This window comes from Lygodium microphyllum, chromosome 30 (assembly GCF_053477565.2).
Source record: "Lygodium microphyllum isolate KBCC chromosome 30, Lygodium_microphyllum_v1.1.10, whole genome shotgun sequence".
Taxonomy (NCBI): Eukaryota; Viridiplantae; Streptophyta; class Polypodiopsida; order Schizaeales; family Lygodiaceae; genus Lygodium; species Lygodium microphyllum.
In genome coordinates this window covers 51815825-51841320 of record NC_141164.1, presented here as the reverse complement: position 1 = coordinate 51841320, position 25496 = coordinate 51815825, and the positions used below count along the sequence as shown (strand labels likewise).

The 25496-nt window shown below is 40.1% G+C and overlaps 1 protein-coding gene across 2 annotated transcripts; it reads right to left on the bottom strand.

Moving 5' to 3' along the window:
* Positions 1–1694: 1694 nt before the first annotated feature.
* LOC148009840 (zinc finger CCCH domain-containing protein 6-like) lies at positions 1695–25015 on the bottom strand. 2 transcript variants are annotated; one of them, XM_087673383.1, is made up of 5 exons: positions 24467–25015; positions 3573–3794; positions 3359–3483; positions 3177–3286; positions 1695–3069 (listed from the first exon to the last, which is right to left on the bottom strand). In XM_087673383.1, the coding sequence occupies exons 1-5, from the start codon at positions 24560–24562 to the stop codon at positions 2033–2035; spliced, it is 1590 nt and encodes a 529-aa protein (XP_087529509.1). In that variant the 5' UTR covers positions 24563–25015; the 3' UTR covers positions 1695–2032. The 2 variants fall into 2 exon arrangements, with proteins under 2 accessions (XP_087529509.1, XP_087529510.1); XM_087673384.1 differs by having other exon boundaries at positions 1698–3066.
* Positions 25016–25496: the final 481 nt, after the last annotated feature.

The window sequence follows — 25496 nt, the reverse complement described above, 5'->3', positions numbered from 1 at the left end:
TTCACTTTAGGATATTCAAATGGTAGGTAATTATGCCACAGTGGACACATTAGATGGTCTATCCTCTCACGATAAGCTTGACTCTCTCTTTCCCCTAATCTTCTCTCATTGTTTCTCTTAGTGTTGTTCCTCTTAAGGTGATCATCCCGATTACTTGTGTTCTTCCTTTGTTTCTTTTAGCAAGTCATCTACCTAGTTGCTTCTTCAAATATTCCATCCATATCATCTCTCTCTAAACTGAAGTTTTTAGCTAGAGCCTCGTAAATTGCTTTTGTTTCCATTGGTTAAGACTATCGATATAGCCTTATGGCTGGATCTTTCAATCAAGGGTATTCTCTTAAAGAGACTCTAAACACTTGCAACATAGTCCCTCGTTACTTCATTTTCCTTTGCCTAACACTCACAAAAGCTTGACCAATAACAAGTCCCCAAAGCCAACTTCTAAGAATCACTTTATGAATAAGTTAGCAAATGAACATTTTCTTTCTCAACAATATCAATGCTCATGAGTGATGTTCAAGTTTTGATGATTTTCCTTGCAACTTGACATGTTGATTGCATCCTCTTCATGAAGATTGTAAAGTGGTTTCCCCCAATACACAATCTAACTATACAAAAACATATGCATGTCCCCAAAAGTTCATCTTCAATTTATTATTATAATTATAGCCACTTGCCCTTCCTTTCAATTAGCTACATAATTGATCATGACCCACTCCAATCCTTTTAATCCCTTCCCCTACTAAATTTTTTTACTTGTAACATACAAGTTGTCCAATTATTTGCAAGGCTCATTCCAAAATGCTTTTTTACCTTTGACTTCTATTTGTGTAGAAAAATGATACAAAAAACCTAGATGAGCAACAAACAACAATTTTAAAACATTTAAGAGTTTTATTTGTTTACCATGCATACTTGATAGTCCATCTTCCACGAGTAGTGCCAAGTTTGGACAACTTTGTTACATGAGATTCCAAAAGCGAATTAGAAGGGACCAAGCTATCATATAACAAATTACTAGCCAAGATAGACAAGAAAATCACAACAGAAATAGCTATTCCATTTCAAAAACAAACAAAAATATCAAGATATACTACCATATCACAAAATATGTGTGAAACATTAGGAGCACGGTCAAGCACATGATCAAGCTAGCCAAGCATGAGCAACTACCCACCACACAAGATATATACACGTTTCTAACATTGCAATATTGGGTAAAATTGCGAGGCAAGAGGAACAACTTGTACTTGCTCATATCAACTAACTAGCTACTAAATGACATTTCCCTTACAATGGCTTAATGGCTCACCCCACACCCTACAATCTTCACTCAAGGGCAACCATACTAGATCAAGGTTGGGACCATAATTCAAAAGAAGGAAAATGCTCAAATGTAACCAGCCCAAGGGGCTAAAACACACCATGATCAAACATTGTGATCAAACAAGGAGGAATGTCTCTACACATGGTAGTCAACCTAAACCTCTTGTTCGTAGCCTAAAGAGTTACCCACCTACGTTAAATTGGGAACGTAACCAATGAGAATTGTTTTGCTGCAAGTGCACGGCCAAAGGGAATCATAACAAACAATCATCAAGCATAATAACAAGTAATAATATAAACAAATAAGATTTGGGAGCTAGTACATCTCCATACAATTACAAAAATAGCTTTTTAAAAAATATATCGATGATTATGCTCAACACAAAATTACCCAAAATAAATGTATGGATCTCTTGAAAGGGCGAATGTGTGGACACCAAATGTGTGTGCGCATGCATCTTCATGCCTTGAGGGCAACCTTAGTACGTGCACATGCACGCATGGCTTTGCTTGCACACACATCAAAATCAAACACACTATCATCAAATCCATCCCACATGCTTAACATGCAAAATATGTGCACAAGCACGCACACATCTAAGCAACTAGAACGAAAGTGATCACAGCCATGAGGTAGGAAGAGAAAATGCATGAGACTCATTCGCTAACAATCTAGGTGGGTCAAAAACTGGTCGACTTTAGTGCCCTATTGGGGCTGAGATACATCAGTATTTGTTTGCCCAGGAGTTGGTATTTCAACATGCAAGAAATTGCAGTTTATTCCATTGCGGCAGCCACGTGGTGTGTTAAAATAAATGCATGGCTTCTTTAATTTTCCACGAGGAAAATCAGTCATACCATCATTTCTCAAATGAAAAATGGAAGTTTGACCATTCCCTGTCCATGTTTGGACCCTTGACACTGGACCAGCAGCTACAAATTTGTCAGGTTCAGTACCTAATTTCAGATTTCCACGATTTGAATGACTTGTGCTATTTACATTGAATGTTTGTTGGAATGGTCCCTTCATGATGGCCTCATGAGATGAAACTGACTGATTTGGGCGTGCAGGTGCCTCAACAACTCTGGTTGGTGGTCTGTTTAGTAGCCCATGGAACACCTCTGCACTCCCAGGAGTTAAAGGCCTGCCTTCAGACACCCTAAGTCCATTGTTGCTAATTTTATGGCCCCACATTCTGTGAGTTCCTTGTGTCACCTGACTGTTACTCCCATGAACAGGAGATTCAATTTTCAGCCTTTCTTGTTTAACTGGTAGCATACAGCCAACATTGCCTGGAACACTCACAGATGCTATACCAGGTACTGATTCAAAATTTGATTGTGGAAATTTTCTGTTGCTTATCTCATTCTGCAGAATGCTGGAAAAGTTGCATAATTGATTGTTTGGGTTTTCATTGGAGGCAATCAATGTTCCAAGTATGGCAGGGTTGGTCAAAATTTTTACAAGCAGCTCATGGTCAATTGGTGTTCCGTCCTCTTTGGCTTTTAGAACTGCATATGCTGCAGCAGCAGCAGCAGCAATATTTGGATCTCCAGACTTGCCCAGAGAATCACTCAAACGAATGGCATCTGCATTGGAGACCATTAAAGGCATAGGACAACTCAGCAGACCAGATTGTCCTGTCTTTTCCTTTGTGCTGCATTGGTTAACAGGAGTGTGGACCCGTCCATTGACTTCACTACCGAATCCCTGAAGAGGCGTGCTAGAAACTCTATTTGCTGCTAAAAAAACAATTAAGACAATCAAATGTGCACACTGCAAAGTATACAGGAGATGAGAGAAACATCTTGGCCATTTCTCATACCAAGATACATTTCCACACTTTTACCTGGCATACTGCTTTCTTCAACTCCATCATCATCTTCAACAGGTGTCAAAGGTATAGAAGGAACCAGATCATCCTCAACACTTGTTAACACTTCCTGAGGTTCTACAGGACTGCACAATAGAGCATCATTATATCACATTCAGTGTTTCACATGCAATTTCATAGCAGACAAGAAAGACCACCTTTGAGGGATTACTGAAGTCCGTGGATATACAGCTTCCAGCACTCTCACTTCTCGCTGCCGTTGTGTGGACACTTCAGTACTTTCTCCTCCCGCAACAACTTGCCAGGAAGAGTTGTAAATAATCTGAAATACCCATGAATGTAGATTTAGGACATGCAGAATAAAAAAGTGCATGCATTAAAACAAACACCCAGTTTACTTGATTATATGACCTTGTCGGCACAACGCCAAGGTATGTGTGTAGTCATCGCTACATAGGCCTCTGCATTAACTCTTGCTCGTTTAACAGCAACCCCTTCAAATCCTGGAGGTAAATCGTCCTCACTGACATGGTCTGCTGCAAGTAAAGATCTAGTTCTTTTTGCCTGTAAAAGATCCTGTTGGAATATTGTGCCAGTTAAGGTTGGAGCATCTTCTGCCACAAATAATCGTACCTGAAACCAACCAGAAAACCTTAAAACCAGTCAAATTTTATCTAAATTTGAGGCATCTGTGAACACAAGAAAACATGAGTCGTTGCTTCCCAAACACCTCTCTTGATTGTGGGAATCACATGTACAGACATCCCACTCTGGCAAAGCTTCCCTTGGGTTCAAAGAATGAGAAAGCATTGTTTATCTCCCCCAAAACACAATTTTATAGCAGCAATAAGTGTGTAAATCTAACAATTTGCTCACTTCTATCACTTTCAGAAAGCCATGGATACAGAAGCCTTGGCAATGGCGAGGGGGTTCTTTTTTTTAATGGAAAACGTGATTTTTAGACGGGTCAGTCAACTAGTGATTGAGCCACTGCAGTTGGCCTTGTCAATCAGCCTGACCGATTCACTGCAGGCAACCTGCCATAAGTCATGTGCTGCTGCCCACTGCTACAACTCATCAAGATTCAAGACCAACTATTCCTTTACCTCCATGAAGAGTTGTCATTTTCAGGTAGCTTGCTATTTGTAAGCAGCACATTTGCATGATCATTTGCAGAATGCGACCCAGAAGAAAGGGGGGGATAGGGATGTGTGTGAAAAAAGTTCCCCCTTCACATTAGTTAACGGGCAAGACTGTGGACAGGTTCACCCATAAGTCAATAATTATCATCTTGTTTTGGGACACCACTTGACATAAAGGCATCCCTTAACCTGATAAACACCAGCCCTTCTGTGGACACGTTCACACATCAGTTAATAATCACCATCTGGTTTTGGGATACCACTTGACATAAAGGCATCACTTAACCTGATAAACACCAGCCCTCAACATAAATTTATTGACAGTAGTTTCGGAGTGCCTATTGTTTATTTCCTTTAACAGTTGGAGCCTGCTGAGAGTAATATTTTTGGTACTATCATTTGTTTCAACACACAGTCATCATGTGCTGAGTAGTACTCACAAGGTTAATTAATAAGCTGCTCTTCCCTATAATCAAGATACTTAGCAGTACCACATCAAAGCCTAACCTGTCAAAAGCTAACCTTTGCAAGCAACCTCATCTTCACTGTGACCTGACTGTCCACGTCCCTTTACTCCACCTCAATAAGAAAGCTCAGGATTGAAGGTTAGAAATGAGGGTTGACAAGTTTATGGAATTACAAGGGAAAAAATGGAAGCATGTATCTTATAAATTTTTCAATAGCGCCCCCCCACACACACACACTGTCGGACTGCTACGTTGGCAATTTCTGCTGCTGTTGTCGGTTGGACCCTAAACTTGCATTGGAAAATGGAAAGCTAAAGTTTTTTTAAATCCTGGACTGGGCAGTGCCTAGAGAAGTGTGCTTTGGTCTAAATCCAAGCCACCCTGGTGGACTGTTCTCTCTGCAAACCCTATTGTATCCTCACACACCCCCTCCCACCTTTCAAAACAAACCTTTCATTCCCCACCATGAGAACAACAAAACTGAAAAAAGGTGGCCCAAAAATGATTCCCTAGGGAACAAAAAATTTAGAAAATGTTGTTTTTGATTCAGCTTGAAAGACACCATTCTGTGCAAAACGATAGAATGCAGCACAGATTTGTGCATAGCTAAGGGTGTATGATCATAGCTAGCATCATGCTTGGGTGTTGTGCAAGTTTGCTCGAGGACCTATTTGGCTTGCTTATGAATTATTTTTGGCGATCCCAATTTGTGTACATAATGACAACTCTTAAATTGGAGGTGTTAGGACTTGCACTCATGTTGAATTAAGGCACAATGCTTACTTGCATTAGAAGGGATCAAGCTCTCTTCCTTAGAGTGAATAGAGAGTAATGAAACATGGATCGATTTTAAAAGATAAGTACATGACAAAGGTGCATCAAAAGAAGCAAATTCCAACTCTATTGTCGCCACCTCCTCAAGTGCGATAATACAATTTCTTAAGATGGCCTTTTGTTAGGCATTTACCTTAAACAAGGATAAGGGTGTTAGCAAAGGGAGACATTACAATGAAATGCTAGAGCAAACAAGGCGAACATATGTAAGACAATATGAGAAACAAAATCTGTAGAATGCTCAATGAGAATGAATGACTATGAAGATGTATTGAAACCAACCTTCCTTCTTGGAAAAAGTGGTAATTACAGAAATCAGCAAATGAACATGACTTAAAATGCACAAATTACCTTAATAATCTCGGACATTGGACACTTTGTTGACCCTAAAACTGGCACTCTTTTCGGAATTTCTTTAACTTGATTGCTTATGGAATGAGTACAAGCTGAGATTTACAATCTCCTTTACTATTCCAAAAGCCTCTTTGCTGTAGCAACAATCAGCAATCAATTCGGGCCAATTGCCCCTTGATTTTTTACCCAGGACTTGCACGAATGGAACCTCCAATTGGCCAAATGTTGCCCCAAATTACAATGAATGGCATGGCATCTGAATTCCCTGACAATTACACAAATTTCAGATGCTGAATTCAGTACAGAATGCCTTCACCAATTGGCATGGGTCTCGAGGTGCTGTCAAAGCCTAATTTTTGTAAAAATTTAGGGTTTACACAAAGATCTCTCTATTGTCCACCAAATTTGGTTGAGATTCGCTCAAATTTAAATATGCCCATCCATAATTAAATTGGCTAGGCCATTTGCGACTTGGAGTGGTCTCCAACCTCTGTTGACCCTTAGATTGGCATTAATCGATTAATTGACGAGAAGAGAATGCTTCCCTCTTGCTTTCCCTTCTAGTTTGAGGGGAGGCGACTACTTCTCTTGATAGTGATAGTGATGATACTTACAATTTTTAGACATTCATTCATTCATTTATTCTTTTGTATTGTACTTATGGACATTTGTAACTTCATCCGCACTGTTAGGATAACATGATTGTAAAAGAGCACTTGGGCAAGTGAACAATCCCCTACGAGGGCACTGTCCAAGTGGCACCATTGCATTGCATTTTACGTGAGCATGACATCTTGCATCTCCCTTTGCACTACCCCATGCATTAGCGTTCTATTCATGTAAGCATGCATCCGTACGCATTTATCCCTTTTCGGTCTTTTGGAGTGGTTGACTCTAGATCCACCGTATTTGTGGCATTGCACATGGCAATCTCCAAGGCAATTCTCCCTAGCTTGCCAGCTTGCTTTGCTCATCTTGCTTGCTTCACATCTTTGCTATATTTGTATCATCCACACCTTAGTCATTTTTCTTTTTCACCGATACCTAGTAATGGTAGGGATAGTATGCTTGTCTTGTGAAGGACTTGGGTCTGACCATCCCTTATCGCTCTCCTGTTTAGGGCATAGATACTCAATAGGATAAAAGCTGATTTGAAACCCTCACTTAATGTTAAATCTATCAAAACTAAAAATCCCTCCAAAAAAAACCCCAAAAAAAGTCCATAGTTGATTCCATCCGCCTTTGCAGAACTTGGTAGGCCACTAGGCAACCGACATGTACCATTTGTCCGATGCCCTAGCCTCTTTAGGGTGACCACTTGGGCTTCTTTGGCAAGATAACCATCGCCTCTATAGTCTTAGTAGGCCATTGGGCAACCAACGCACACCCTTTGTCCAATGCTCTGGTTGCTTTGAGGTGGGATACCTTGGGGTAAAAAATAACGGGAAAAAAAAAACTTGGTTGGCCTACTTCTTGTGGCAACGTTGTTGGGCTTGAGAGGGGGCGTTAAGCTAAAAATGCATTAGCTTCGTTTAAATAGCCCCAAAACATGCTTAATTAAGGAAGAAACCTTATTTATTTAAAAAGAAATGTATTTCTAGAGAGTGTATGTATCCCATAAGCACAAACCCACTTGGGAGGGCCCAAACTCTCTATAAATAGGTATGTTGCCCTCCATTCAACCTTAATCTCATTTTTGCAGATTTCTGATATTTCAGCTTGCTGCCCACACCCCAAACGCAGAGGACATCGCGGTCCAAGCTGGCCATTGCTGTCTACAACAGTCTAGCGCCTGTTTCCAGTCTACCACACATTGTTTGGAGCTGATTTCAGCATGCTGACTGCTACTACTGGTTTTTCCTATGTTTTTAGTCTCTCTTTCTCTCCTACAACCTGCATTTGCTATTTTCTCTCTCCTGTAGCCTGCGTTTTTAGTCTTTCTCTCCTCACCTGTGTTTTTAGTCTTTCTTTCTCCTACACTACCATCTGCATCAAATCCATCCTTCCTTGGCTCCATTTGCTAGTGTTCGACATCCGGAGGCTGCCTTGCTGCAATTCGGAATCCATTCAGAGTACGACACACTCTCCAGCTCATTACCCCTGCCCTAATCCTTGAGATACAGGAGTTCGAGGTACAATATTCATTCACTGCATAGTGTGTTTGCTACATGAGCATTGTACATTCAATAATCATATCACTTCATTCATTCTCTGTATTCATTGTCTCTGAGTTACCCTAACCCTAACTATGTTATTCTATCAATCTGCTTTGTCGTACCGTGTTATTTGTGTTTCTGTGTTAGGATATTTCTTCACAATACCTACCGTCCCAAGTTGTGGGATCCTTCATATCCTATTGAGTCTTATTGTCTATACCTATGATCCTTGATTGTGGGATTTTCCATATCTTGTTAAGTTATCATTGTACTCAAACCAGCCTTCCTTCTTAGAATGGGTGGTGATAACCTGATTTAAGAATTAATTACAGCAATAAATAAATGCACATAAAATGAAATACACACTTTACCATAACATTCTTGGACAGTAGACACCCTGTTGGCCCCAAAATTGACGCCCCTTGCAATATTTCTTTAGCTTTCATTCAATTGGAAAGAGTACAACTTGAGATTCTTTAATCTCCTCTTGCTAACTAATTGATCTTGCTGTCATAAATGTCCAGCAAGCCTTTTGGGTCATTTGCCCCTTTTTTCACCCAAGACTTCTTCTCCAATTTGACCCTTGGTTGGCCAAATGCTGGCCCAAATCAATTCGGGATGGGCTGGCTCCTAAAATCCCTTGATAATCTTCAATTATCAGCTGCTGATTTCAGTCCCTTGAGCCTTCAATCTCTGGCACGGATCCCAAGGTGACTGCTAAACCCTAATTTCTGCTGTAAATTAGGGTTTACTGCAGAAATTACAAATCAGCCCACCAAAAATGGCTGAGATCTCCTCCGAATGGCTAAGAATTGCTAAGAATGGCGGAGCATAGGCTGAAGGAGATGAGAGAATGCTGTAGAGAGAGGAAATTCTGAAATTTGTCACGAAGAACTGATCAAAATCAGCTGTTGCCCTACTGTAACAGCCCCAAACGGATGCACTAACAACAATAGGAGCATTAAAGACTCTGATCTTCAGGAGAAAGTGCATCAGCAGCAATTGCTAGCTTCCGAAGGTCAAGAATATGCAATCTTCATCACCAAAATGGTCTTCAATGGCTGGGAATTGGCCCCAAGAGCTGGCAGCAACAGTCCAACACCTCTTTCCAATAGCTCCAAAATGAAAAAAACGAGATTTCCCTCTCCCTTCAGCCCTATTTAACATTTTCCCCCACTTGCATGGGAAAGTTTTGCCAAGTGGCAACTTTCTTAATCCATTTTCAGCAATTTCCAGCCATTTAATTAATTTTCAGAATTAATTAATTCTGTAAATTAATTCTGCCCTTAATCCATGCCAAGAAAATTGACCTTGCCCATCCAAAAATTAATTGGCTAGGCCATTTGCAACCCAAAGTGGTCCCATACATTAATTGACCCTTGGACAAGCATTAATCCATTAATTAATGCCTAGTCCCTAGTGTCACCACTGACACTTAATGGCCATTTAATGGTCCTAGGGGCAAACTGACACCAAAATTTACCTAGAATCTAATAAGTGTAACTTGTTACAACTTTTGCCTTTGACACCCATCTTTTTCACACGATCCTTCGACCTTCAACTGTCAAAAAGTAGCTTGCACCTCACATGTGCAACACATGTGCATCTTTTAATTGCACATTTGATTAATCCTTTAATCAAATGTCAATTAAACATAAGCAAAGCATCAAAATTTCACATCCGCGTGACATATACCTTATGCCCCTAAGTGGGATTATCTTGTAATCAAAATTCTTGTAACAAATCTTGCATCTAGAATAGTCTCTCGAGCACAATCTAGTGCTCCCATAATAGTTTGGCAAGATTGCTTTCTAGCCCTACTGAGTACCATGGAGGCAACCCTTGAAAGAATCATGGCCTCCCTTCAAAACCTCCAACAACAAATTCAAGACTTGAATGAATGATAAGTGTAACTTCAAATAGAACACCCTATGCATCTAGGCCCTGCGCTACAAGAGAAGTAAGACCAAATCCAAGACTTGTAGAAAAACATAGGAAGTGATCAGATGATTCTGTGTGTTTATCAACCCCCAACAAGAGAACCCAAGATCAACATACCAGAGAAGTTCAATGATGATCGCTCAAAGTTCAAGGGATTCCTACAACAAGTAAAGCTCTACATTCACATGCAACCAAATAGGTATCCAAATGATACTTCCAAGGTGGAATTCATTGGGACTTTGCTTTGTGGTCGAGCTTTATCATGGTTCGCACCAATCCTGGAAAATGGTTCGCACCAATCCTGGAAAAGAATATGCCAGTACTTCGGAACAATGAGGCATTTCTTTGCGAGCTCACGTCCACATTTGGAGATGCAAACACTGGTTGAGTAGCAGAAACAAAACTTCAAAAGCTACAACAAGGTAACCACCCTACCTCTACTTATGTATTTGAATTTAGGCAATTAATCAGTGACCTCACTTAGCACGAGGAGTATTTTATCAACCAATTCAAATAGGGTCTTCGAGATGGCATCAAGGACCTCATGGTCACTATGCCTAAGGCAAAAAAAACTCAATAATTAGATCATGCAAGCTATACAATGTGATAATAGATTATTCAAGAGGAAGCAAGAGAAGCGAGAAAAATTAAGGCCCCAATAGAAACCGGCCCAAATCCGAGACCTGATCAAAGAAGAAACCAAGCCTGAACTAATGCAAATAGATAATACCAAATTCCATCCCTCGACCCCACAAGAAAAGCAAAGACGAAGAGAGAATCATCTATGCCTATATTGTGGAAACCCTGGACACATTGCCCTAAATTGCCCAAATAAGAGGGCAAGAAACCCAAGAGTTGCTGCAACCATCCTCGAGCAGGAAAATGAGGATGTCCGCTTGTAAATGAGACCGTACAATCGAACCTTGATATAAGAAAGGGTCTCTTGATCCCAGCCACACCCATGAAAACTTTCCTTATCATAGTTTGAATGATCATGCCAAAAAAGACCTTTTCCTCAAAGCCTTGGTCGACTCCGGGGCCTCCGCATGTTTCATCAATGATGACTTTGTGAATAGATACCAAATTTCAGTACTACAAAAGACAAATCTTGCAACAGTTGAAGCTGTGGATGAAAGATCTCTAGCTTCTAGAGATATTACCAAGGAAACTCGACCACTCATAGTAACTCTTAGCGATCACAAATCTCATGTATGCTTTAATGTCATATCCAATCCCACAAATCCAATCATCCTTGGGATGCCTTGGCTAAAGAAACACAACCCAAAAATTGATTGGGTTAAGTAAAAGATTACACATCGTGAAAATCAAGGAAAGTCGGTATGTCTAGGAGCCAAAGCCTTTATGCACACAGCAAGGCAAAAACCGACCTACATGATATATCATATACCAGCTTAAGAATCTGGTAAGGTTGAGTCAATCAAGCTACCAAGCAAGTATCAATAATTGCAAGGTGTCTTCGAAAAAAAGAATCCAGATCTCTTACCCGAACACAAACCATATGATTATCAAATATATGGATTAATTCTTGCTCATGCCATATGAATCCACACCCCATGCAAACGCATCCTTAACAAGATATCCTCAAGCCAAACATGCGAACCTAACCTTGTCATATCATCATAGAACCTTCTAGAAGATATGTCATATCATCGCCTGCATCATCGATGATGTCATTGTGGAAAATTCAAGAATATCTTTGACCACCCTCCAACACCTATAAAAGAAGGGGCTTACAATAGAGCTCCTCAATCTTGCCAATGCTAATTTTGAGAGCTCAAGGAGTCGAGATCTCCAAGCAAGTAACTTCAAGTTTCACTTCTAGTTCTTTTCTAATCATGGTATCTAGTCTTGTCTTGTCTTCCATTATACTCCTATTGTCTTGTCACCTTGTAATCTCGTAGTACGAGATCTTGTACGATACTGTCTTGTATCTTATTCATCCTCGTTGAGGGAGATCTTGTAATTCCGATATCTTGTATCCATACCTACGGTCCCAAGTTGTGAGATCCTTCATATCCTATCAAGTCCTGTTGTCTATACCTACGGTCCTAGGTTGTGGAATTTTCCGTATCTTGTTAAGTTATCATTATATATTGTGCCCCTACCTGGGATTATATTGTAATAAAATTTCCTGTAAGAAATCTTGCATCTAGTCTAGTCTCTCGAGCACAGTCTAGTACTCCCATAACAATGTGCATCACATGTGCTTAAACAACCTTACACATTTGATTAATAACTTAATCAAATGTTATCAACAAGATTAAAGCATCTCAAAATTTCATGTCCCCAAGACAGACCTTCCCCTTGAAATTCCTACAATCGTCCTCGATTACATTGCATTATGCCAAAGGAAAAGCATATTGCACTGGAATTTCTATATGGCATCACAATCGCAACATTGCACACTATTGTACAACCATACTACATGCCCCGAACCCATAGAAAATTTCCAGCCAACATATACTTAACATAAAACTGAAAATCAGTCCAGAATTGTTACTAAAAACTCATTGGATGCATCCATAACTCATGTTTCTCAATTGTTCTAACTATCAACCATAGAAAAGCATCAATTCAGTATAAACCATGGCTGAAACTATCAATGGCATTTACTAACACGTTGTTTTCCATGAAACCAACTATAAACCATTGAAAACTAGGCATAATCTAATCATAAATTGATCACTTGCTAATCTAAGAACTGATCACAAACTAATGCAAATGTGACCCCAAAACTGATCACAAACTCATTGCAAAAAATGACCAGCAATCAATGCAAAAACTGATACAAAACTAATCCCAAAAGTAACCATAAACGGTTCTTAAATTGATCAAAAACTGAGCTGAAACTAATCAAAATTTTTGTCTCAAAATTCATGCCAAACTGATCATAAGCTAATGCAAAAGTATAGTTCCAGTGCCTGGGTGAAACTCATACTCATTTGCATATATCTCACAATGACTAGTACACTAAGTAGTGACCTCATGGCGAACGTATTGTCAGCACAGTACCTTGGATGCATACTAAATACATCCGAGATCCACTATATACGAGAGCTGTCCACAACTAGCAAAGTGGAAGTGCTACCTCCCCCTTGAGCATCAGACAATACTCCGAATCCCTGTTCTGTTGTTGAACTTCACTAAGCCCAAACTAAAGTGAGCTCAATTGAAAGGCATCTAGCTAAAGCTGCAACAACTACCAAGTCATCCTCTTCCATCCATTTGGCATCCATTGGTGAATAATTCTAAAATTTCACCGAGTATCTCTTGGAAACTTTACCTTTAACCTTTCTTTCCTTATATGTCAAAATCTGCTCATCTACCAAAATCTCATCTAGCTCCTCAATCTCAAGCTGAATTTCAGCAAACATATCCTCGGGCACATCACCATGAAAGAGCCATAGCAAACTAACATGAAAGACATTGTGTATCCGCCAATGTGGAGGTAATTTCAGTCAATGTGCCACATCGCTGATCTTCTCCAATGCCTGGAAGGACCCATAGTATCTCATACTCAACTTCGAATACAATCTTTCTCTTCCTTTCATCTTTTTCAGCCCTAATTTTTCAAAACGCAACAATACATAATTGTCTTCTACAAACTACAAAGCACGTCTATGACAATCAACTGTTCTCTTTTACTTTTTCTATGATCTCTAAAGAGCATACTTTATCTTTGCAAAGGCTACATCCAAGTTTTCCACATAACGGTCAACCTCAAAGTTATTATCCTTGGTTTGCAAGATAGGTGGTACCTTCTTGCCACCCTCAACCACCTCAAATGGAACTTTGCCAGTGAAACTATGCACTGTGTTGTTGTAAGCAAACTCAACCAAACTAACCATCAAACTACGGATGGAAGGATGACGAGAATTTCAGTGTGATACCCATATTCTCAAACAACCCCTTCCAAAATAAGCTGGTCATCTGAGGGTCTCGATCACTAACAATCGACTCTTGCATACCATGATACTTAAAGATGTGCTGCAAAAACAATCGTGCCATATGATCAACCTTTATTTTCTTCCTCACCAAAATGAAATGGACTTGCTTACTAAACCTGCAAATGATAGTGCATATCCCATCATTCCCTGTGGGTGTCCTAGAAAGTTTAAAAATAAAGTCCATTGCAATGCTCTACCAAGGCCTATCTAGAATAGGCAAGGGCAACAATAAACCGGCATCTTTTGCCTATCATGCTTTACCTTCTGACATATGGTACATGTCTTGATAAACTGTTCTACATCATGCCTTAAAGCTTGCCAATAAAAGAAATGCTCCACTCCCTGGACCGTGGCATCAATACCTATATGTCCTACATGCAAGGAAACATGACTTTCAGTGATAACTCTGCTTTGTAACACAGTCGTCCATGCATCATCAAAAATCCATCTCTTAGCACAAAGTGTTCATGCCTCTGGTCATAGCAAAGTTGATCATAAACATTAGCAAAGACTGAATCAACAATATATTACTCTTTCATGGCATCCAACTCAGTGTGATAAACTATACTAAGGGCTAAAATTTGAGGCTAACGTGACAATGCATCAGCCACAACATTCTTTTTACAATCAATATGTACAATCTAAAAATGAAGCATAGAGATAAAATTTGCCCATCTCATATGCTCCTCTGACAACTTTGACACGTCAAAAAATACCTCAAAGTTTGAAAGTCTGTCTGGACTGTGAAATCAGCCTGCAACAAATATTGTTTCCACATAGATAGTGCATAAATTATAGCCAAGAGCTCTTTCTCATAGACTTGCAAATTTTTTTCTGCACCATGAAGCCACAACTCGGCTGTCCTGCATAAAAACAGTCTCAATGCTGTTACCACATGCATCACACTGAACTACAAATGACTTCCTTAGATCAAGGAAGCACAAGATCTCAAGTCATCTTTTCCTTCAACTTTTCAAATGCTGAAATTTCCACTGTTGTCCATCTAAATGGCACATCCTTCTTCTACAAAGCATGCAATGGAGATGCAATTTCAACAAATCTGCATAAATACTTTTTGTAGCAAAAACATAAACCCAAGAAGTTGCGGATCGCATGCACATTTCTCAAAGGTGGCCATGATCGTATTGCCTCATCCTTTGCAGGGTCCATGCGAATACCATCAACAGATACAATATGTCCCAAAAAGTGGATTTCATGCAAAAAGAAATTACTTTTCTTGTCATTGATAACCAGCCTATACTCATGTAGTTCATTGAACATAATGTCCAAGTGTCTTCTATGCTCTGCCTCATTCTTTGAATAGACGACAATCATCTCATCAAAGAAAGTAAAATAAATCCTCTAAGTGGCTTGAAGATACGATCCATCATCTAATTAAAAGTGGCAAGAGCATTGATAAGAAAATAGAACAAAACGTTTCTGATGACCATGGGTGTACAGAGCATGACCACAAAGATTACAATTCATACAAAGATGCTCTAAGAAAGAGTTTGATCTTTTGGAAGAATCGAAAGATTCATGCAAATGAAACTGGTGTGCCCCTTTCTATAAACTTCAAGAAGGGAGGTATGCAAAAGATTCTTAAAGATCTTACAGTACAGAATGCATATACAGCTTAGATGTTGCTACATATGGGTTGCAAATAGAGAGATCTCCAATTTCCAATGCAAGTAACAAAACAGAGTTTATGGACCCATGCCATGCAAACTATAGGTAAGTGTTACAAAGACAAAGCTAAATAATATAGGTCGAAGTATTACAGAGAAAACTGGGTGGGATTCCCTTGTCAATTCTTATTTTGTTTATGCTTATTGAGTAAAGCAATAGAACATAGATGTAATAGTGGAAGATAAAAGAAAAAGAGACGACATGAACCAGGAACCTCAAAGAGAGTTACCAAAGGGAGTGGCAGGGCAAAGCCTAAGTAGTCTACGCTTCCTGCTAGACCCAATCCAGAGCAAAATATAAAAGACGTACACAAGAAGAAAGTGTAGAAAGAAAAGAAACAAGAAAAGCCAAAGGAAAAGCAACTAAGAAACAAGCTACTCTCTGACATAGATGGCTACAGATCTTAAAAAGATTTTGAAAGAGAGGATTTTAAACAACAAAGTTGAATTTACATTGGGTGAAATCCTTGGAATAGCAAAAAAAAGAGTTCCACAAAGAAATTACAAATATTATAAAAAGAAAAAGACACTTTGTAGATAAGTCAACTCAACCTATGATACAAAGTGAAGAAGAAACACATTTACGAGGCATACAATTGGTTTTTGAAGATAATGCAGATGCAGAGGCTACCTGTGAAGAAGCAAAAGAGCTTATTTTAAACAATGCTAAAGTGAATAGTGTTGCAAAGAAAACTATAATATGCAATAAAAACACAAGAGATGTATACCTATATACTATACAAAGAATGAAGTGGCTTTCAAGGGTGATACCCAAAAGTCATTATTCCATGAACCATTGGGCTTGTCGAACAAGTCTGTTTGCTTCAATTTGAATACCCAAATGACCCTAACCATAGTATAGTCTCTGTGGTCCACATTGGCTTGTTGAACAAGTCTATTCGCTTCAATTTGAGTACCCACATGACCCTATTTTGAGTTCGTATGCAAAAGTTATAGCCAAAACAAATTGCAAACAAGCATATAGTTGTCAAGTACAAAAGATACAATACGATAAAGTCCGGTACTAAATGGTACCTTATGATTTTATGAGATACGGTACAATATTAGTATCCAAAAAAAAAACGTATTCTTTTAAGACCATAAATCATAAAATGATAGAACACATGTTTAAAGTGGAAATAGCCATTTCATTTTACAAAATAAGATGAATACATGAGGGTGGACATCGTCGTCACATGGGCTACGTGCAGCATGCGATAACTAGAGTCTAGTACATACATAGATGATGCATCATAGTGGTATGTGGATACAATGACAATAGATACAAAAAAGAGAGAGACCTATGAATCTATCATGAGGTATCACTATCATCATCATCATCATTAAAACCATTTGAATGCTCATCAAGAGAGTCTAAAGATGACTCCTCCACGTCGAATGATGAGACACTCTCATACTTATCCTCACTGACGAGATTACCATCATCATCAAATGTTGGCTCCTTAGACATTGGTTGTGTAGGCAAGAGAGGGATGTCATCATGAGGCATGAGATGTGAGCTACTACAGCCCCGCCTTACATATGTTGGCAAGCCACTCGAATCACCCCTTCTCAATGTCGGAGGGAACCAAATGACCATGCCCCTAGTACCACCTACTTAAACTCCTCTGCCACAAGCACGCTGACTGCGAGTGTCACAAGTATCTGCTGCTATAAGCTCTCTATAGAGCTCCGCAAAGATCTCCTCCTCCTCGTCCACCTCCTAATGTGCACTCGAAAGAAAGTCACCCATCAACTTGAATGTATTAACATTCACCTACATAATGCACATAAGATTCTAAATGCTAAAGTCGAACTTGTAAAGTGTAAAGTTTAAAGTTTAAAACAACAAATTTTAAATTTTATGGTTAAGTGTTTACCTACTTTGGACTATACATGCTCATCATAGCCCTCATGATGCGTGAGTTAGTGCGGCAATAGACTAGTTGCTCTAACTATCATGTGCTAAGCCAATTGCGAATCTTCGTGTGAATGAAAAACTAGGCACTCTAGCTTCTCTCATATACACCCAAAGAGCAATCCTGAGCAAGGACTCTCATGGCTAAGGATTAAAGGGTCTCCAAAGAGTATCCAAAGTTTTGCCACCAAAATAGAGGCTTCACAAGTGACTCCCTCCTCCAACAAATGGGAGAAGCAAAAGCCACATGCCCTCTCTAATCCACATAGCATCCTAACTCCTCCAGCACTGCATTGTGGTCATCCACAGGGACCACACATGTCAAATAAGCAAGCTAGTCCAAAAGGAGCTTTCTATCACCCATGACCATTAACTCCTTGTAGGCCGGATGTACCAATGCTACAAACCATGGATAGGCTTATGCATCCATGCCCATCTCCTCTCAACTATCTCTAGGACATGTACACTTTGTGTCTCTATTGATCGTCGTACAAGTACGTGCCTCCACCAATGCTGCTCTAAAGAAGTGAATAGGAAGGCCCATGGTGGACCCCTCGCAATCACTCATATGTAACACCCTATAAACGGGAGTCACGAAAATGACAATGGCATGGACTTTCTACCAAAACTATTCACTAAGGCACACGCGTTGCATAGCTATGGCCTCCTCTATCTCATGCTCATGCCACTCATTCCATAGAGTGGACACCAATGTCTAGCGCAAGACACGGATCGCACCTATAAAGGCAGACGAGTAATAACCACATAGAAGGCTTTTTCAACTCGAGTGTACTATGCTCACATCACAAGCACCTATATCTTTACCGTGAAGAAGGTGGCAACTGATGCGGCTTTGGGGACCACCCACTTAAGCTTCCCAATGTCCCCCATAAGCATGTCCAAACAATGACTTGTGCATAGGATCCACATAATCGTGGGAAACTCAACCTCAAGCAAACAACCCATGCGGCGACAATTCGATACATTGTCAGTAACAACTTACATCACATTCAAGGGCCCACCTACAACCACAAATTACAATACTTAGACAGAGAAAGAGAGAGTTGAACCTCAAAAGATTCAACTTTCAAGAACCAAGAGATATAGAGACTTAGGGAAAAAAGAGAATCTAGATAGATATTAGAGAGAATAGGGAGAGAGAGAATTATGATTCATAAATAATGAAAGAAACAATGTTAGAAGACAATGTATACCTCAATGATAGCTTGTTGAATGTGGCAATAGATAAAGGCACCCATCATTTTCCTCCCCATCTTGCCAATGTCTACGGCCCACAAAAAGTAAGTGCCGAGTGGATATGAAATGAGTATGTTGATGATATCCCTTTTTTTACAATCACTCCATCCATTAGTAAGAATGAAGCAACCATATTTTGTCCATGCGGCCCAAATAGAATCAAGGGCTCTATCAATCCTCTCCTCTTCATCAATCTTTTTTGTCCTCATGTCGTTGTATGTGACACCAGTCTATCCTTCACATGGACCCACATCGGCAATGGCTTTTACCATCTTCTTCCATTGATCTTGCTTTAGGACATTGAATGCAAGATTATACTCAATCACTTTGCGTATAAGTTCAATGTCCACAAGCCGTTGCCTTTCTCTAAGAATGGCAACTGATCCACACACATGACCAGGAGCTTGAGAGAGAGAGAATTGCCTCTCCAATGCCGCATGAACCTCCACTCTGTCTTTTGTTGGAGCCGGATGTAGACGTGGAGCCCCCACCACCAATGGTGGAGGCCTCACCCACATCGGTTGAACATACACCCACATTCGATGCTTTATCGTTAGTAGGCATAGGTGTTAGTGCCGTTACACCATTCCTCCTTCTCTAGTGGATCCCCCTCTCATCTTGATGGGAATCTCGTCCGTAATGTTTGAGGGATTTCCTTGCATGGATCAACTTGCCCCCCGTCTTGGAAAGATGTTGAAGTTGTCCGGTCGCACCACTTGTGTAGTGCTTCCTGCAATACTTGCATGCCCAATGGTGGGAGGACTTCTCTGTGTCACTCTCCACATGAATGGCATGAAAATTGAAGGCCTCATGCTTCTCAGGAGTCATGATGCCGATGAAGAGGGAGAGACTAGAGTAACGAGTCAAAGAGAGGCTTGAGAGAGAGGCCCAACGGATAGTGAGAGGCTTGAACCTTGAGCCTTGAGAGAGAGAGAGAGAGAGAGAGAGAGTGAGGCTTGAAAGTTAGAGAGAGAGAGGGAATAGGAATCAAGATAGGCTTGAATCTTGATAGATAGATACCTTGCTTGAAGAGAGAGAGGCTTGAGCAATGAGAATGCTTGTTGATTTAGTGTGGAACGATAGAGGGGAGGAGCACCTTTTATAAGCTAGAGAAGAGAGTGGAACAAAAGAGGGATTCAAAGTGGAAGAAGAGAGAAGGCTCAAGAGTGTGGAAAAGAGCATCCAAGGCTAGAGCACGGGATCCAATGGCAATTGGCATCCAATGGCAGGTGGCAAATGTGCCACGCAAGCAGAAAACGAGACAAAAACATACGCACAGTGTAGAATTGGCTTTGACCAAGACGCAGAACGCACCAAACACAATGGCCCAAAAGTGGCAATTTTTTTTGTTTGGGGTTTGAGTTTTTCCCTCCGTGTCTGTGTTTGTGTCTTTGTGTTTCTGACGTGGTCGTACACTCTGTGTGTCCTCAGAGCAAACCCTAGCAGTCTTCTTAACAGTAAGAGGTTATTTTTGGGACAAACCTAAAGAATTCTTTACCTTCTGCTATAGGTGAGCACTAAAAAGTTTTCCTTTTCACTTGCCATTGTAATGTCTTTACAATTGAAAGAGTGATGCTAAGTTATCATCTCGGGAGGAAAAAAGCATGAAAAGCAACAATCAAAAGCAAGCCTGAACTACTATAAATGGTTATAAATAAGATATCCAAGCCATTATTACAAGCCTTAGGCAAATAAACAAGTGATTTACTACTATGATTAACAAGGTTGAAGTAAAAGACAAGTGATTCAATCTCTTTACGGGTGCCTTAAGAATAGAAAGACCTACTTGTAAGAGGTTATTTTTGGGACAAACCTAAAGAATTCTTTACCTACTGCTATAGGTGAGCACTAAAAAGTTTTCCTTTTCACTTGCCATTGTAATGTCTTTACAATTGAAAGAGTGATGCTAAGTTATCATCTCAAACAGAGTTTGCTTGAGCTATCATCTTAGGTGCAGTGTATTCAATTTGAAGGGATTTATTGCAATAGTACAAAGTTTCCGAGAGAAATACAATCGCTTGTTGGGTTTATCTGTTTCGTGTTCTATAGTTATTTAAGAGTTCTTGTCCTAGCGGACTTAGGCCTAGACCTTTCCAACCACCAACACTACGACATTCAGAGGGGGCCTGGACTTTCCAAAAGGTGAAGCAAGGTGGTGAAGAGAACACCACTAAGTTTCACTTGGGTAGTGAGGAGCAAAGTAACTCCCCTCCGTGACTAAAATTGGATTGGAAAAATATCCCCAAAAAGAATAGATATTATCAGCGTCTCCAAAAGGTTAGCCATTTTGACGAGGAGTGTTACTCAAAGACCAAGGGCAGTAGACCCCTCCCCCATCTAAGAACTCCAGCACATTTCCCCATCCAAGAACTCCACCACATTAGAAGAAGGCACTTCAACCCTACTTCCACAACTAAGAGGGTTATCCTCCACCGGAGTAGACTAGACCTACTAGTTACATGGCGGCTAGACCGTCCACTTTGGCTACACTTCGAGGGGTTATCTAATTGATCTGCCAATGTCCCTATTTTGAACTTCGGTCCTCATGCACTCCTTGTCTCCCTTGAGGATAGACTTGTTGAGTCCTCTCCTATTTTTGAGAAGTACACAACCAAAAGCAGTTAAGCCCACTTTTCCTAGAGATCCTCCAATCCAACGTATTGTGGAGCCTTTCTCGGGTTCAGATACTAGTGACACTGACCACAGTTTTACCACACTTCCCACTTGTGTATCACTTGATTCTTGCAAGGCATGCTCTAGCCTAGCTTCTCTCTTCCACTGCACATTCCTTCCCTTACTTTCCTACATCTTTGGCGTATCTACCTTTTGGTAGTGACACCATTTCAAAACCCAACACATTGCACTCACGAGCACTTTTCATTAAAGTTGAGGTGTCCATATTTTATGGTCATATGTGACATTTTTTGCTTCTAAGTTGCTTTTTTCATGCTGATACTAACCCTTACAAGACCTATTGGTTGATCGGAGTAGAGACTTGGATCATTCAACACTTCTTATCTTGGTTACTCTTCCTTGATGGGACTTCACACTCTTGACCGAAAATCTTCTCCTCCCAAGACCGAGTTCTTGCCTTCCTTGAGGCAACCTTGGAGGCCATTCATTTCACAGGTTTTCAACTGGACATGTAATTCATCCTTCTCCTTTGGGTGCCTTTGTTGAGCTAAAAAATATATTATAAAATGATTAGCTCTTTAAAGCAACCCCAAAACATGTAAATTACCCAAAGTTTCATTAAGTGGTGCACGGTCCTAAGGAGTATTTGTGTCCCATAAGCCAAACCCTAATTTGGAAGTATCCACTCATCTATATATAAACAAGCTACCCACCACTCAACCTTATCCCTTGTCTAGCAAGTTTCAATCATCAACTCTCTCCTCAATGGCAATCCAACCCATTGTGACCACTACCCATCATCATCAACCCCTAGCACCTTGACGACTACAGCCACCTTGCTATTCAACCTCATCTCAAGTATCATATAGCTTGCATTTATTCCTCCTACAACCATCACCCAACCTTTCACTATTGCCGATGATCAATTGCCATCATCTTCAAGCAATTACACTATTGCATTTACCAATTCTAAGAGACAACTACATTTTGGCTTTCAGCCTACTACCATTCCACTTTTAGTCTCATTTCAGCTTCAATTTGTGGTTACAGCACTTGGGATCCATTTCCAATGGACATCACACTCCAACTACTCCAGCCCGCTTCCATAAAAGCCATACAACTCTGCCTTTGAGAATCTTGTACACTCTTTCCTTCATTTACATCGTCCATTCATTCACTTCAGATTTATGTTTCTTTTGTGTTTGTGTTTTGTGATTTGTATATTTGCATTTTTGTGTTTTTGCGTTTATGTTTGAGTTCTCTATGTCTCAGTCGTGGTCATACATTCAATGTTTTCTTTTGCAAACCCTAGCATATCTCCACAAGGTAGCAGAGCTCTTCTAAAGAGTTACCTAAGGCTATCATGGATTGCTTGGTTTATCTTTGATAACACTATACACCACATGTTGATTCATGATGGCTCAAACCACTCCATCTTCAGATTCTTTGATGTACTCTCAGGTTACTCCTTCAATGAAGGCTTTGTTTAGGCATTATGATCTTGAATTGGAGGCAGCAGAATAGGATACTCAATGACAGACCAAAGACAGACAAAAAGGTAAAATGGTCTTCCAATATAAAAACTCACAAGCGGGCTGGAAATTTAAATGAGAGGATCTAAGGAGAACAACAGCTTTTATAAGACGCTATTTAAAAAAAGGAAGTGACCTTAAAATGGATCAAAATAATCAAAAAAATGCAAAAAGATTGTAATCAAAAACCTCCAAATGAATGAGAATTCAAGAAGCAGAACCTGGCAAAAACACAAATAGATCATGAAAGTTGCACTGAAAATGAAAAGAGAAGGCAGAAAATGTGCACAATATGAGTTTATTAGCATCATTGGAAGCTAAGCTAACGCTGTCCAAAAATTTATACTAGATGTAACTTTCAAAATTGGGATGCATAGGTCAAAGTTACAGCCTATTCCCCAAATGACTTCCTTAGACATGGACCCACCCCAAATACATGCCTTACATCAGAGCAGCAAATAAAGCATGAATTGTTTAAAGAGATGTCGGCCTTGTCACTGCATATAAGCATTCCACAAGACCCACACAAATGCAGGTCCCTGTGATCATAGAGAGACTACAAATTGCTTTCTGTTATTTCCATGATGAAAAGGTAGTCACCTGGAACTGTGTAATGGCATGTTGCTATCCTCCAAAGATGTGAAAAACAAGAGTTGATCCTTTACTTGCAGCCACACCAGAGCTGAAAAAGGGGCCTGCCAGAGGGGATATCTGGGAGTCAGCACCCCAGATAAGACCTCAAGAGGACAGTCACTACAATTTGTCCAAGAATACCTTGACGTCATTGCTCTGGCATGAAACAAGAAAGACATCTTCACAGGCTTCCAGTTGAACTTAAGTATAACATTTCCTCATGCGCCTCAGAATATATCTCAAGCTATGAAGATGGCATTACATCTAAACGCGAGGACACTTAAGTTTACAACAAAAACCTTCCTTTCTCATGCTGAGGGGTGACAAAGAGCGGACATGTGCTTGTGGATCAATGTTATGCATTATTGTAGAGCAGTAAACGATACGCTTGAATAATAATGCTTAAACCCAACCAATACATCTCAATACTGCTTCTGTCAAACAACTCAAAAAACAGTCCATTTCAACAACACTTAACCCTAAACAATAGCGCATTTGAATAATGCTTAACTAGTACATTTGACATCCATTTATCTATTCAATCTCACACAACTACATGTGGAAGCTCAATAATCTAATCAATCCTAGACTAGTATGTTTGCATGATGCTCAACTCCAAGCAATGGTATTAATTAATGCAAACCATGGTGATGCATGACTAATGCTAGACTGCATGTGCTTGAACCAATGCAACAAAGACGTACACAATTTTTAATGCTTTCTCCAATCAATCCATTTAATAAGCCTTCCAAAAGTGCAACGAGCCAACAGCGGCACTGACCTGACAAAGCTTCTCCTCCTGTGCCCAGGTCACATTTTTTGCTTTGCGCTTCAAGTCTTGTCTTTGAACACAGGAAGTTTTGGCCACAGCCATCATTTTTTATTAAGATTTTCTTATATGCAACCAGGAATCCCCTGATTTTATATCAGATGCTCGAATGGAGTCTTACAAGGCTAGAATATTCACTGAAACGGAACCATGTCTGTGCAATCTTGCACTGTGCCAAAGGAGGGATATTGGATTGTTTGTTTGCTTTTCAGCGTGTTTGCTTTCGCAGAAGAAGAAGAAAAACTTCTTTCATCAAGCTATTTTTTCGAAAGAACAAAAGACTTTATTTGATTCTTGAAAGGGACTTAGTGAGGCACGTCGCGTGACGTTACTGATGATGTGATTGCTGGTGCGGGATGGTTTGAAGGTCCTGCGATGGCGGAGCACGGGAGGCTAGGGTTTTTTTGTGAGGGAGCCTCTCTCTCTCTCTCTGTGAGTGGCTTCTATCGATAATGTGTTTGTGTTATTAAGGGTGCATCTTCGATACGTGTGTTGAGAGACTTCATCATCATCATAGTGCCTAAAAGAGAGAGAGAGAGAAAGAGAGTATAGAGAGCCATGCACACCAGAATTCCTGTGGGCCGGATAATTTCGCAACAAATAAAAAAGAAAAGCAAAGCGCATAGCCTTACCCCCTCCACGTGGCCTCAAGTGTGCACATTAGACCATGATGATGGTGATGATGAGAAGAAACCACATTTCCATAGGCCCCTTACACACCCTCCACACACGCGCATGCATGCACGTTCCTCACTAGCACTAACATAATGGCAAGTGGTAGCTCAGTCGATACGACAAGTGTGTCAATAAGCAAATCGAAGGTTAAGAGTTCCAAACCTACTAAGCAACTCTACATTGCCTTGCCCTTAAGGGTGCAGAGATTGGGATGAAGCCCAAAAAATGTCTGCTAACATACATCACTTTTAAGTGCCCTAAGCAAATGTTCTATCATATATGGTTCCAATCCCTTCCCTTGGACAAA